Below are 14,812 nucleotides of genomic sequence, written 5' to 3'. Positions count from 1 at the left end.
CTGAATAAGGGGGACACTTCCAATTTCAATGACCTTTCTATATGTAGCCGCGATAATTACTCTAGGCAACTCCTTTCGACATAGTATATAATTAACAGCCTCTTTTGGTTTTCGAGACGATTAAAAAAAATATTCAACCGAATTCTCACACAATTCTAAGTACTTGAAGTTTCTTCTCAAACAAAGGGTAAATGTTTATGGTGCTTAACCTAATTAAAAAATCTGATCGGACTTAGGGAACATAGAATTTATTTATCTACTTATTTCCTAGCGCGAGGTAACAGAACAGAAATTAAGAGAAGGAGAATGAAGTAAATGGAGCCAAGGAAGTAAAAGAATTGAGTTATAAAAAATTGCCAACCACCGGCAACTTCATTCACATGTTCCAGTTTCTTCTGATATTTCGTAATCGAACTTTTTGTGGCGTTTCCCCTTTCTCGCGATACCTTTGTTCGCTGCTGGAGACAACGATTAGCGTAATCCGCCGAATTGCGTAAACGTAAACGGCAATAGTTATCAAAACCATAATCTCGACGACTTTAATGTGCGAATTAAAATATCTTTCATCTTTTACACTTCATATTTAAATACTATTATTTACTATTAAATACTATTTGTCCTTATAAAATAAGTACTATATACTAAACAAAAGTCTAACTAACTTATCTAATAAAATATCGTATATTTTATGGTTTTGTCCTTCTTACAATGGTTCAGATTGTTTGCTTGTCTTTTGTAAAGCATCATTTAAATGCTTTCTGCCAAATCTCCTAAATTTGAAATTGGTCAAATACCTCAACTCGCCGTTCCAGTTTCTCAACATGGTGCACTGAGATGTATTTAAAATGTCAGGAATTTCTAAGATAAGAAATATTAATATAGACAACTCTGAATGTAAAAATAGTTCTCTTAATACCTATTCCCTTTTTACCTATTCCACATGTATTGTACTCTCCTAACTCACGCTCCTTGGTCATCCTTAACACATCTTCTCTACTTGCATGCTGTCTATTCTTCCTTCCACCTATAGAATGTTTTATATTAATTTGTTCCAATTCTTCGTCATTTCTTCCTATGTACCTGCAAACCGTACAGAAAATAATCATTTCAGTCGCTTGTTTAGAATCCTACTTTACATACATCTCTAACAATCGAGCAGTCAATTCAGGAGTGTAAGGACAAACATCTGGAACCATGTGTTCCTGTATCCACAACATTTTTTCTCCTATCAAGTTCTGTTTTATTAAGCCTGCTACTTTTGCTTTCTGCCTATTCGAGATCCTAAAACGAAAGGTAATTATTAAGAATCTATTCTACGGATACTTATATAACTGCAGATGATTAAATATTTAAACTAATCGATAATAGTTTGATGTATGTACTTCTTGGTTTTCTTGACAATGGCAATAGTTTTTCTGCTACTTGGATGGACAATTTTCTTAGCCTTCGAGTACTCCTTTTTCAAAGACGTAGACTGGAGAGAAAATATTTGTAGAAACTTAATATAGAATCGTATGAATGATAATATAGAAAAATTAGAATATAGGCTTGCATACTTAATAAAAACCGTGTAATACTGACCATGATTGTATCTTTCGTGTTCTGAAATTTCTAACCTAGAACGTTTAAAAACAGAACATGTGTACACGACAGCAAATAAAAAGGATCTCTGCAATATCGACGTTGTTAGAACAGTAATGGGTTTAACTGGTAAGAAAGTGCTGTCCCCACAGTAAAAGAAAAAGAGAACAAACAACAAGAGCAAGCGAGAATGAAATCAGACAACTGCATGTGGAACAAGTTACACTGATGAACGATGTTATCTCGCTCTAAGGTCTGAAGCAAAATTGAGTTTCTAAATAATAAATAGACGCAAAAATGTACCGAGCAAATACGTTTTCAAGAATCGTACGAAGTAACAGATTTTATTATTTGAAGCTTCTTTAAAAATCGAATTTCGTCTCACAACTAAATCACCAATCAATCACAAGTACACTGCCGTACCTCGTGGGTGGTGTAGACACATTAATTGCTTTGTTGCGCACTCTATGTTGATATATGAGAAATTCTACAACATCCTGTAACTTTACCGATAGTTCACGTATTAACATTTCCCAGTAAAAATTGATTATACTGTATACTCTATTTTCGTGAAAATATTGGAAAATTGTTCTTTATGGTATGCCCATTCAGGATTGTACAAAGCTTCGAAATAATGAAAAATCCTCTTCACTTAGGCTCAGATCTTCAACCTGAAAGAATCACTCGATTTTCAGAACTCTTTGAATCGATTTAAAAATACATTACACATTTCGAATCAATTTATATATACAATAAGGTATGCAGTAATACTTTTAACGTACGATTACATTCAGACAAATTCATTGCAGACTGCTACGAACGACATGCCATCAGTTCTCAAAATTTTCAACTGTTTTCACTTGCCTCCGCTATGATAGGATTAACGTTGACGTTAACCTGTTTTAAATGTTTACACTTTTACTAGCACCGTATTAACGAGGAATTTTATGAAATTTTTCAGAACCTTATAGAATCTTTACGAGCGAGGAATGAGGGCGGGAACACTTTTTATATTTTTACTTCTATCGAGTTGTATAACCTACGGGGCAAGTTTCGGTAGGAAGAAGACATCGAGCTGCTGCAAATGCAACGAGCAACCTTCAAGCAAAGCAGACGCTTGCGACGAAGAAGAAGAAAAAATAGACGAGTACTATTACGACTGCGACCCAACGAAATTCGGCATCGTACAAAAGATTCCATACTTTCGTACTTGCCCGACGTGCGACACGTTGAAAATCGATTTCTCCTCGGCCTGCGTTCGATGCGGGATGTGCCTTGCTATCGCTGAAAAGGTTATTAGTTTTCAATAGCTTCTGAAACCGGGACGCATCCTTTGCCAACGAAAATGTAAAAGGAAGAACGAAATTATATAAGAATAGGTTACGTAAGAAACGATTTTTCGTAATGGTAATCATTATATAAAAGAATAACAAGCGAGGGCAGGCTTGCGATAGCTAGGTTATCTTAATTTAAAATACAGTATCTACAATCTATGCTCTAATTTAAAAGGAGTATTTGACAAGTCTCCCAGACGTTAAAGTTTTGCACTCTGCAAAGTATTTTTCCTCTTAGATAAATCAAACCTTACTGGATGTCCACGAAATGATGCCACCGAGCACGTGCCTGAACGACACTGAAGCTGAACTCCTTCTGAGAACCATCTGCGACCACTCGTTCAGATAGTACGTTTCATGCGACCACCGTTTCGTTTAATAATTGCTTTCTACTTTGACGTAAGTTTCGAATTGCTGCTTTTAATTCATCGAAATTATTCACCGCGCAGCTACAGTCTCAGGGAATACGAAGGGAACAAATTTATTTGCGACGACATACCCGGCTTCACGTTATTGTCCACATCGGCGGACGGACTCTGGGAAAGCAAGTCAGTCACTGCTGAAACAAGTATTCCAATTTTCTTAAATTACGACCGTTACGATGAATAAAATATATACTCGAAAAAATAAGGAATCATTACTGTTTTTCTTCGTTATAAGATAGCCAATTAATAAATCAATTTATGTCAGGTTATGTCAGCAATTTCATGGATGAACTTTTGCATATTTAAGATATGGAATATTTTTCGTATATTTATTTTGAGTATATTAAAATAGATTGACGTCTTAGAGTCGAAGACTTAGGCGTTCAAGATCCTCTAACGATTGACGATTCACTGTCATCTAATATGTGTAACTTTCTCACACAATCTCGCCACAAATTAACATTTCACTATTTCAACAAATTTCGTAATGAAAAAGAACGATTGTGTAGTGCCACTTAATTATGCACACACTGACTGATGCACAATATCGCGCATTATCTAACTTCCACGTCAGAATTTTTTTCGCGCGAACGGAAATTTGAAAGCGTTAATGAACGAACGAATGACTTTTGGCACGACCTGTATAAGCTTCACTTCGTCTCTGCTTTTTGTAGACTGAAGGATCTGTGTCATTATTATCTGGACGAAATCAACGAAGCGAGATTATACGAACAATGGCAGGAATGGTGCAACGACGACGAAAACTCTGCCGAATTGTCGGACGTTATATGCCGGTAATAAGGAAGAAATAATTAAACAAAAATTACCATTTGGTCTCTTACTCGATTGTTCCGTAGAAACAAAATGAATTTGCTGCGAGACTGCAGGAATATGAAGAATCCGGAGAAGTATGGATTCCCTTCAAACACCTACCACGCTAAAGTGAAAATCACCGCGGCGTTTTACGACAAATACGAAGAACGCTAGTGGCGATCCGAAACAAAGAAGCCTGGACACGTGACCATCGTACTGAAGACGTCCTTTTTATTTGCTATATTTTTTTTTTACACAACTGTAAAAACCAAATAAAATATTGATGATAAAGAAGAAAAATTAACGTACATATTTATGTATGGCTGCGTTCTTCCACGTCACTTGCAGCGTTGAACCGGTTCCGGCAATCCACATTTAGATGGACTTCGCCCGATTTGCTCCGGGCACAATAAATGAATGCAAGAATCTCGCGAAAGTGACGCAGTATTGCGTACAGGATTTAAAGTGGATCTTCTAAGTGCATGCGTTTTCGACCCCCGTCGTACCACCGTCTTTTCGAACCCAGACCTCGATGACGTATGTCGTTCAATTAAAAACAAAAAGATACTGTAAGATAATAGTAATAGTAATACCAACAACAATTAGTGGACACTGCTCTGTCATTCGTGGAAAGGAAAAACTGGCACGCCATCATTAGTCTTCTTCTCGTCGCGTCTGTACTTCATCAGCATCTCGGACAGTTTCGCTCTGTTGAAGCCGGCCTGTCTTCGGCGGTTCTGGAATCGTGAATCGTGACAGGAACGATCGATTTTCTCGTCAACGTGACCAGGCGTATCCCTTATCTTCGATGGCCCGCCAAACGTTCGTAAATCGGAAGTGGAAGGATCCGTCACGAAGTTTTCGTTCGCTTTCGTTTGACCGCGTTGCTTTCCGAGTCGAAGATCGCTCTGTCTCTTGCGATGTGAATGGAGGTGGTGGAGATTGGGTAAATGAGACAGGTTCGACATCAGACTACGCTGACGCATCCTACGAACTATAACGTCCTTCATCTGCCGCCTTTTATTCCAGATCCTCTCGGCGATCCAGATCGAAATTGCTGTCAATCCGCCGGCGATCAGGATGAAGAAGGCAGAGTAGACGTCGGCCAATCTGGCGCTGTGGAAGGTGGTCGACGATTTGCATTGCGGCATTTCCGGCAACATTCGCTCCGTGATACGATTCTGCACGCCCCGTTCCCGTATTTTCAGAATGCTGAAAAGAGAACCGGTTAATGTACTTTTAATATTTATTATCAAATTCATCTGATTAACATTTATTATCAGTTTTATCACTATTATATGCACCTACTTTAGATTAATAATTTTTTTGTAGGGACACGAGTGGGCCATTGGTAGAGCAACCATCGTGAAGGTTTGAGAAAGTGGTAGTTCCTTCAAGGTACATCGTTCTTGTATTAACGTCGTTCGGAGAGCACGTCGCGCGAGGGTGGCGCTGACGAAGAAACCGTACTGTCCTTGCGCTGCCTTCGTCAGACCGGAAGTGGTGTCCAACCGAGATTCTCGATTGTTGAACGCCCTTATGTACAGCTCGCGAAGGCTGCTATCATTCACATTCTACGAAAAACGCACGAGCGAACGTTGTAATTTTACATTAATAAATTTTTGTTAATTTTCTTGAGGATCCGCGAGCTGGGGATCTTACACGAATATACTCGTCGTCGGTGATGCTGTATCCTAATTTAAAGTTGTGCGCGAGGAGATCATTAATCGACTTGATTCCGCTTGCTTGGACCGACAATATCGAGGTGATGAAACCGGCGTAGGCGTTGTACGTTACTAATGCGAACATCAGGCTAAATAATAAAACAGTCTTCCCTGACGGTGTACGAGGTGTCCACGCAGAACCTGCAATAAAGGTCACAGTAATTAATTCCTTGCTAAATACAATATTATAGATTTTTACCGAAAAGATTTGTTCATTTATCAAAACCTTGCATGCACATTATGCTGATGCACAATAAAGCAGTCTCCCCAATGCCAACGTTTTTCTCCTCTTCAGAATGAAGAATACTTTTCGCGGTGTAAACAATAAGCCCCATCGTAAACAATATGGCGACGTACGTGGAGGCCACGCATCCCAGTAGATAGTTGTTGAATGGTTGACGAAATATATCCCTCATCGTTCGGCTCTCCAACGGATGGTAATAAATATTTCTCCTGTCGAAACACTCCTGCACATTAAACCGTCGAAGATGTCCAATTTTATAAATTCACGACCATAGTTTAACAAGATTTAATTTCAAGAAACTGCTAGTATTTACACCGCACTCGCGAATGGAATTAAAACGAGCGCGTTATTATGCTTACGCTTTCACTGGATAATTTCAAATGCAGTAGATTTTCAGAAGCAATAATTCAGATTCAACGTATACGCGTCTCGCTCGTTAAAAGTTAAACGATGCGCATCAAAATGCAAAATATAGTCGCTCACATGTATCGAATAAGAGGATGGCTAAACGTCATTTCCGCTTGTCGTTCCTCGTTGACAGTTATGTATCCCAGCCCTATATCAACAGCCCCTGTGACGACGTCGCCGAGAAGATTGCTCCAAACTTTGTTATTCAACGTACCGAGTTTCTCGTGTGGCACCAATTCTATGCTGCAAGAACATCGGCGAACTATTCTTAGCTTAATATACCCGAAGCCCTTAAATCGAACGAAATTATCCAGAAAATCAAAGAAACGACATTTCCAGACCGTAGAGAGCGGTAAAATATGTGAAAGTAAATATCGCACGTATTTTACAGATTTCTTATAACGTTGTGTGTTCAGCGCACACAGTATTTTAAAGTTGAATGACGCGGCTCGCACCGCATTAACATCACATCTATCAGCATTACTTTTCGAATCGTCGATTGACAATTGAGAGAACTTCTTCGAAGATTCTTCAAACTTCCCTTACAATCAAACGCTGTTAAAGCTGTTCAGACGACTGGTAATAGACTCTCGGTAAACAGAGCGTTAAGACCGAGCAAAGTTAAAACGAGACAATGTTGAAACAACTTTACCAGATGCAAAGAAGATACCAAGTTCACCGATTATGTTTACCGAGGTGAGAATCACGCGACACAGACCTCGCGTTAACGCTGCTCGTGACGAAACCCGCGAAATCGAGGAGCGGCAAGATGTCGTTCGCTTCCAATTGATCGGTAACGTCCATCTGCCCGTCGATCGTTCCGTTCAACACGCCGAAAACGATCGGCATCCCTTTGAAGTCGTTCCTGAGTTTGACGCTGGTCGGGATCTTCAACAGCAAAGAACGCGGGTTCCAGGTACCGAGGAAATTCGTCACCAGGCTGGTGTTGTCCGAGTGCCGTATTTTGTACACATGGACGAAGTAGAATGTCACCGTTCGGTTCTCCAAGGTGGCGTAGTTCAGATTCAGTGTCGCGTTCTCGAGGGGCCGCACCGCCGCCGGTGTCTCCTGATATTTGAAGCGACTCGCATAATGTTTCAGACAGCGATGCGACCTTAAAAGTATATAATTATTTTAGAAATTAATTCCATCGCGACACATTCGAACGTATATAATTCAAATATTTGGAACGCGGCAGCTTCGAAATACCAGTCGCTACCATTTCGAACTTTCTGGTTAAGTAAACGGAATTATTTCCATGGGAAATTTTCGGCACGATAACCGCCAATTGCCACGACAATTAAAGATTCAATTATAAACCGCCGTCTCAAATTCATTTCTATATCTCGAGATTACGTGCACTTGAACTTTCATCCGTTGTTTACGAGATTCCAGTTTTTTGAATAATTATTATATGGAGCGTGCGTTTAATTGATTCGAGAGAACACGGTAATCACCTTTTCAAGAAAGTTCGCGATAGGTTCTGGATCGCTGGAGGCGACAAGGAAGACGTGGCGATGATAACGTCGCTGTCGATGCCGATGTTCAAATGCCTCAGCACCGTGTCGATGGTAGTATCGGTGTTCCTAGTCGTGATCATCAGCCAGGAGATGTGATAGTTGAAGAGAAACTTCTGGGACGCCTGCGAAAGTATATCGCGCGCGTACGCGGTTATTATGGAAAATCGATACGGCCAGGCCTTGCCGAGTTAAAAATTTGAAATCCATTGTCAATTCATTAGGTAAGCCAGACTTCGTTTGGATTTATGAGATGCACGATTGTAAAGCAGTTGATCGAATAAATTTGGTTTCTCACTGTTATATGATTAATCGCGTGCCATTCATTTCACAATTTCAACGACTGGAACTTTTTCGACCGTAATCGGTTAAAAGAAAAATGCAAGATATTTATTGCGTATCTATATGTAGTAATTTATTTTCACGTGTCTATTCATGCACTTTATAAATATATAATTACGACATTCATAATTTTTATTCATCATTCACAGATTCTAATTGACACCTTCGTCAAAAAACGATATAATTATTTAATGTGTTCGCCGTTTGCAAGAAAAATTTCTCATTACTTCAGCTATTCTAAATTCCATAATGTAATTAATTATCGATTTATATTTTTTACACAGAAGCCTGTATCCGCTATAGCAGGATTGATCCCTCGCATAGCTTTTATCCATTCTTAAACGCAACACAGATATGAATCATGCTTCGAACACGTGATATACAATATGTAATAAAAATATGCGTTTAATCAACGACCACGAAAGACGAAAAACAACAATTTCAGATTCCATAGAGGAATCGTGGCGGTCGTGTTTGCTCGAATCGGTGTCTATCAAAAGTAGATCGTCGATTCCGTCGCAACTTATCATTTTCATAAATTATGGAAAGTTTCGTTGTGGAAACGTAACGATGTACAATTCCGTTCGAATTTCTTCAAACTTTACTTTCGCGTCGTAAATCACCAAATATTAGAAACAGCTTATTAACTAAACATTGTTCTATCGGTCTCCGTTTGTCCGGGTAATATTAGCAAACGTTTGCCTGTCCAATATTAATTGTTTGCCGGGCGTTCGCTTATTTTTGTTTCGCGCTGTATCCGCGCCCGTTCCGCTCGCAACGTTGACACGCGCGGATCGGGAACCGTAAATTCGCATTGATCATTAGCCAAATTATATCGTTTCCAGGAAGTGTCGAAAATTCTACGACGTTCGTAAACAATTCGTGATGTATCGTGGCAAACAAGTGATTAATTGGAAGCGACTCGAGACGAACGCGTACATCGTGGTTTCTCCGCGTACGTGTACGTACGTGCTTCTTACCACGTGAAGAACGTTCTCGGAGGACGTTAGGTTCACACCGTCCAAGAGCACGATCGATCCGATCCGGTGTTTCCGGATAATAAGGGCATCGGGTATGTTCGGATTGATAGCCGACTGTATCGATACGCTGATTCCTTTCTCGGCGAGACACGAAAATAATGGTCTCGTGTAGGCGAACACGCAGTCTGCCCGAACAAAGTTCAAAATTCAATCATTCCGTCGATAATGTTCCCCGTACGACTCACCCTAAATTAATGCGCGTTCGATACGGTATATTCTCACCGGATTGTCCTTCAACTTGTAAACAAAACCGGAAAATTTAGGAAGAGGGGAGGAGGAGGAGAAGGAGGAGGAGGAAGAGGGGGGGTATGCGATTACATTCAGGCCTGGCGCCTCGTTCTTAGTTTTGTTGACAAAACCGCACCACTTTTGGACCTGGTGGCGTGTTCATTCCATTGTCTCACGATAATGAGTAATCTTTCTCAAGTATTGCATATCCATGGTAACAATGATTGATAGGCGAAATAAAAATTGATTGACTTGATTGAGCTTTAAGGAACACTAACAATAAAACATTCCGTGTATCATTTGCATCTAAATATGGCATTGCATTTTCACCTGAGAACTGATAATTGAAACATACAATAAATGTATGGATATTCACAAGTGTACGCACGTAATCGAACATTTTCATTCGAATCTGTCAAAAGTGGCATTCGAATAGAAAAATTTTAAATCGCTAACTATTTGAATGATTAAGTACAATAGCGATTATACGGCATGAATAAATTGCAAGCGAATAGGAATGAATGCACCGCATATAACACCATATATTAAGCCTGAAGAATTGACGTAAGATGAGGGTTAAATAGAATAGGTCAAAGAATATTTCTCGTTATTTACATTTCCATTAACGTATTGTTTCATAACGCAATAACCATATACAACAGGCGCAAATGTATCTTTGTGTTAAATGGAATTATTGAATTACCTATACCGTTCACTGTATACAGATATAAAATATAATTACGGGAGGAAATTCAATTTTTTCATCCACGACATCGAATTCTCACCCAAGGAGCTCAGATTGTCGAACAGTACTATCTGGTCCCACGACTTCCATTTAGCGAAATCGAGTATCAGTTGCAACGTCAACGGCGATGGCAAGATGCACGTACTCATCACCATGCAGAACGTCGTTAAAAAAAATCTTGTTCTCATTTTCTCTATGGAATAGTTTCAACGACACCCGATTTATAACGTCTACCCTATAAAAGGAAGTTCAACGAAACTATTTCGTATTTCTGTGCTCGATTAAGATTCCTCGCGGTACTGGCGAGCTGCACTTCAAATGAACGCACTTCTTTTCCACATCCAGATATCGACTCGATCGAGTTCAACCAGCAAATATTTCACATTGACCTGAATCATAACCTGTAGATTGATCAAAGTGAGGTGTATCATTCAAATGTTTTAAACATCGCCGAATACAATGCACGAAAACTCCATAAATGAATATTGTTGCGGTATTATGACGGACTTTGACAACTCAAACAACGGTAACCGTGAACGCGATTTTATTTCACACCCTCGCCGACTCCTACAACGATCGAATATAGACTGAAGACCATCTCGGTAGGGTCTTACCGATCCCTTCTTTCCTCAACGCATGCGAATGAAATTTCCTTTCGGGCACGGATCGTGGAATGCCCTCGAATGCCCTGAAATTCGTATAATATTATTTCGATAAAGTATTTCGTACAATGATAATTAAAAATGAACAGGATATTAAAGCCACGCGTGTAGAATGATCTGATTTGAAATACGCAATAATCTGACATAACCTGACGAGGAAAGTAGGACGTGGGTAAAATAGATCAGTGTGTTTGGAATGAAAAGATATGTAAAACATTATACATCGGAACTGTGTATTAACCCTATCCACTCGAGTAATGTGACTCCAAATTGTTCTATCATTTCTCAAAATAATTTGTATATTATTATAGTTATCAGCGTTGAAATTATTATTAAAAGTTTTGTGCGACTCACCTGACTCAATTTCATATGTATAAAATGCGAAAAGTCATATAAAATGGAAATACTATAGATCAGAGAAACTATGTTGAAATTCGAGGTAGAATGGCTTCTAGTGCAAAGGGTTAATATCTGCCTTATTTTCAATTTCAATTTTAATTTTATTTTTAATTTTCCCCGAAAACAGCATTATTTGTACGACTATGTTTCATCCACTCCTTTCACCATTTACTCGAGCGTATTAATTGCTGTGGTGCTGCCAAGTCTCGCCAATAATCGACTGTTTTCCCTTGAGAGACAATGAGCGGCGACGATGAATTTTCGTCGGATCGTAAGCGCGACAATCAATGTTATTCCACTGCAGAAAACGCCGAGCGATGACACTGTAAACGGAATAGAAAAGATCGTACAGTGTATGAGTAATAAAGTCGCGTGACTCACCTTGAAAAATCAGAACGTCGATTCTATTGATGTTCGCGCATCAAGCCTGTTAATCGAGACAATGATGTGTCGATAATAGGGTTTACTACGCAACGACAGGAAATCAATAGAATTGATGCAATCAATACTAAAACAATTGGCGTTATTTATAAAAGATTGCCTTCGTGGCTTCTCCAGAATTGTTGCCAACATTTTATCAGTTTCGAACTACCGAAGTAAATATCATGTTGTTGTGATCACGAACAATGTTTATTTCAACATATTTTATTTAGAAATACTCACAGGAACGAATGGTAATAATTTTGCAGAGCCGCCATTTATTTCTTCCGCTCCCTCCATCTCTCAAATGTCAACTTAGTGACGTTCGACATTTCCCGTTCACGACATTTTGTGTTTCTAAAATTTTTTTATGTCTTAACATTTGCGTATATATTTTTTTTAAATAATGATAATAATGCGTGAATAAAGAAGAAGACGATACCTGGCCATTTGGTTTTCATGAATGCAAATCTGTTGCGTGCGGCTCACGCAACAGGATAGGAGAATAATTCTCTGAATTACAAAAGGTATTATAATTTTTCTTGCGAAATACGCGCTTCGAAGAAGAGTTCATATTTTGATAAGAACGCCTCGCTTACGTTTGGCGAAGTAAAATTGCAAGCAATTAGTTCCTACAGTGTACGCTCCCCTTTACGTTCAACTACCTTTCCGGAACATCTTCCTCCACGGCGTGTAGTTTACAAAATATATTAAGTTGACAAAGCTAAGTGAATCATCCTGCATATTTTAAACGTTTCTTCACATTGGCCGGGTATCATGTGCTGGGTGACAATGAAACCATTCAATGACCGTGTGATCGACTGCCTTTAGCGAAGGGTGTTTAGCATTGGCGGCTATTGATACTGCAACACGCGGTTATCGTGTAGCCATAAATCTTCGAGCCACATACACTGCACGTTTCTCATAATTCTTTTCGATACAGCTAATAAAATAAGTTGTAATAAAGTAATTCGTTGAAAAGGGTTGCAATGAATTGCTGAATAGAATTGCTACAATTCTCGAGTGTGATTTCAGTGTTGCAGACACCCCATAGAATACTGACAGAATTTCTTCGAAAGATACCTTCCTCGGCTTTAACAATCATAATTGTTAACCAAAGAGATATTTTACAATATTTCGAATTTTCCAACATTGAGATCTTGTATTTGTGACTCTTAGATGCAATAATATATTTTCCCGTAACATTATAAATATTTAAAATCATTTAAGTTTAAATTATTTGAATAGACACTAATTTCGTCGGACATTCGTTTATTTTGACGATGAAAGGTCTGAGGAGCGATCTAATTACACCATGAGTGCATCTTCCTTCTTCGAAAGTTGCTAACAAGCTTCTCTTGCGTCACGCTTTTAGTTCGTCTTGCAATTAATCGTATGAACCAAAGTGTCGTTTGTTTTCTATTCAAATGCAGTCGGTCAGCTCTTCGACACAATTACAGTCGGATACAATCAATCGCTGTGGACACAACGCGTGCGAGAGGCTCGATTAATATCATAGTTTCAAACGTTTGTGTAGCTTCCGATTCCTAATTAATGTAATACGTGTAATATAAAATAAAATTGGACTTTGGATCGTAGATTAAGTTTCAGACGATAAAATGAGATGGACACGTAGTATGCGACGGTAAACAATGATTGAGAAAAAAGATATACGTACACGTGTACTACGATATTCAACAAAAATAACGGGATGACATAATGAATGTATACTTCGTATAAAATCGTGATGAAATTCACCATAGAGTAATGTCATATATGCGTACTACGGATTTTAGAAAACGTTAATCGATATGTGATAATTGCAATATAAGTAGCTTAATTATTCAAGATTTTTCCAGTAATATTTAACATTAATATTCAACACGGTTTCTGTAATTGCTCAAACATAGTTGCTTAATGACGGTGATTCATGGCAGTAGAAAGTAGTTTGATTCATGAAAATGATCTGATTTCAGAAAACCAATATCGGGAAGCAGGAAAAATAATGTTGAGAAGTAATTAATAAATCATTGATAAATTTATATGGCGTGATCTGAGCTGTTTTGCTGATTCCGTACTTTTATCGAACAGAAATAAAATGATAAGCATTATTTATTAAAAATTTACGATCACACCACCGCAACAAGCTATAGCTGATTGTGACTATTTTGTATAAAAGTACTACGTGTAAAGAAATTGAAACGCAATCATTGTTAAATATAGTATAACAAGTTATGCACAGATAATATTTCTTGTTGATGTTAAAGCTTCAGTCATACCGTGAAAAACCACAGATTGCGTTAATTGTGAATGAAATAAAAATACAACAACATCACGCAATGCAGCGAAGTCTATAACCTGTTCTCATCAAATGGAAATGTTAATTGCTTCTAACAACTAGTATCACTGCCCGGGAACAGATTTTTTAAATAATTTGAATATTATATAAGTACTGTATCTGTTTTTAAGATATCATTATACTTTTATGATATGCACAAACAAATCTGCATTTTCCGTATTTTAAAAAGTTGGGTAAACTTATCGTAAAAAGTACAAACGTCTGGAATAACAAGAAAAATGCATGCATTTCTCAATTGTAAAAGCCTACGCGATACATTTGAACAATTCGAAATGAAACATATTTATTTACTTATTTACGTACGAAATCCGGATATTTTAACATCTCCGAATGGCCTGCAGCTTCTTTCACTACATCAACCGAGTTGCGTGAAGTTTTCAGCATGTAAGGTAACGGACGAGATGACAATCGATAAATTTCTAGTCAATAACCACCGAAGATACTTGATTACTCATCGACCATCGGGTCATTCGTAAAATGATACGCATACTCGTGGTCTACATAATTGCGACAAGTAATTCCAAATAATTAGAAAATAATTTATGGTTTTGAAGTGGACAATTCTCGAAAA

The 14,812-nt window shown here is 38.3% G+C and overlaps 3 protein-coding genes across 3 annotated transcripts; 1 reads left to right on the top strand and 2 right to left on the bottom strand.

Moving 5' to 3' along the window:
- Positions 1-513: 513 nt before the first annotated feature.
- Positions 514-3,411, bottom strand: LOC144469561 (translation machinery-associated protein 16). Its single transcript, XM_078179987.1, has 6 exons — positions 1,885-3,411; positions 1,582-1,616; positions 1,383-1,474; positions 1,141-1,281; positions 932-1,080; positions 514-858 (listed from the first exon to the last, which is right to left on the bottom strand). Exons 2-6 carry the CDS (start codon positions 1,582-1,584, stop codon positions 704-706), a joined length of 540 nt encoding a protein of 179 aa, XP_078036113.1. The 5' UTR covers positions 1,585-1,616; positions 1,885-3,411; the 3' UTR covers positions 514-703.
- LOC144469569 (uncharacterized) lies at positions 2,817-4,361 on the top strand. Its single transcript, XM_078179999.1, has 5 exons — positions 2,817-2,873; positions 3,154-3,263; positions 3,365-3,463; positions 4,015-4,134; positions 4,198-4,361. Exons 1-5 carry the CDS (start codon positions 2,850-2,852, stop codon positions 4,325-4,327), a joined length of 483 nt encoding a protein of 160 aa, XP_078036125.1. The 5' UTR covers positions 2,817-2,849; the 3' UTR covers positions 4,328-4,361.
- On the bottom strand, positions 3,609-10,556 carry LOC144470748 (glutamate receptor ionotropic, delta-2). Its single transcript, XM_078182247.1, has 9 exons — positions 10,442-10,556; positions 9,369-9,553; positions 7,987-8,171; positions 7,248-7,643; positions 6,605-6,772; positions 6,104-6,330; positions 5,816-6,018; positions 5,462-5,727; positions 3,609-5,365 (listed from the first exon to the last, which is right to left on the bottom strand). The coding sequence occupies exons 1-9, from the start codon at positions 10,554-10,556 to the stop codon at positions 4,774-4,776; spliced, it is 2,337 nt and encodes a 778-aa protein (XP_078038373.1). The 3' UTR covers positions 3,609-4,773.
- Between the last annotated feature and the right edge of the window lie 4,256 nt (positions 10,557-14,812).

Source organism: Augochlora pura, chromosome 1 (genome assembly GCF_028453695.1).
Source record: "Augochlora pura isolate Apur16 chromosome 1, APUR_v2.2.1, whole genome shotgun sequence".
Classification (NCBI taxonomy): Eukaryota; Metazoa; Arthropoda; class Insecta; order Hymenoptera; family Halictidae; genus Augochlora; species Augochlora pura.
This window is presented reverse-complemented; position numbering and strand designations above follow the sequence as displayed.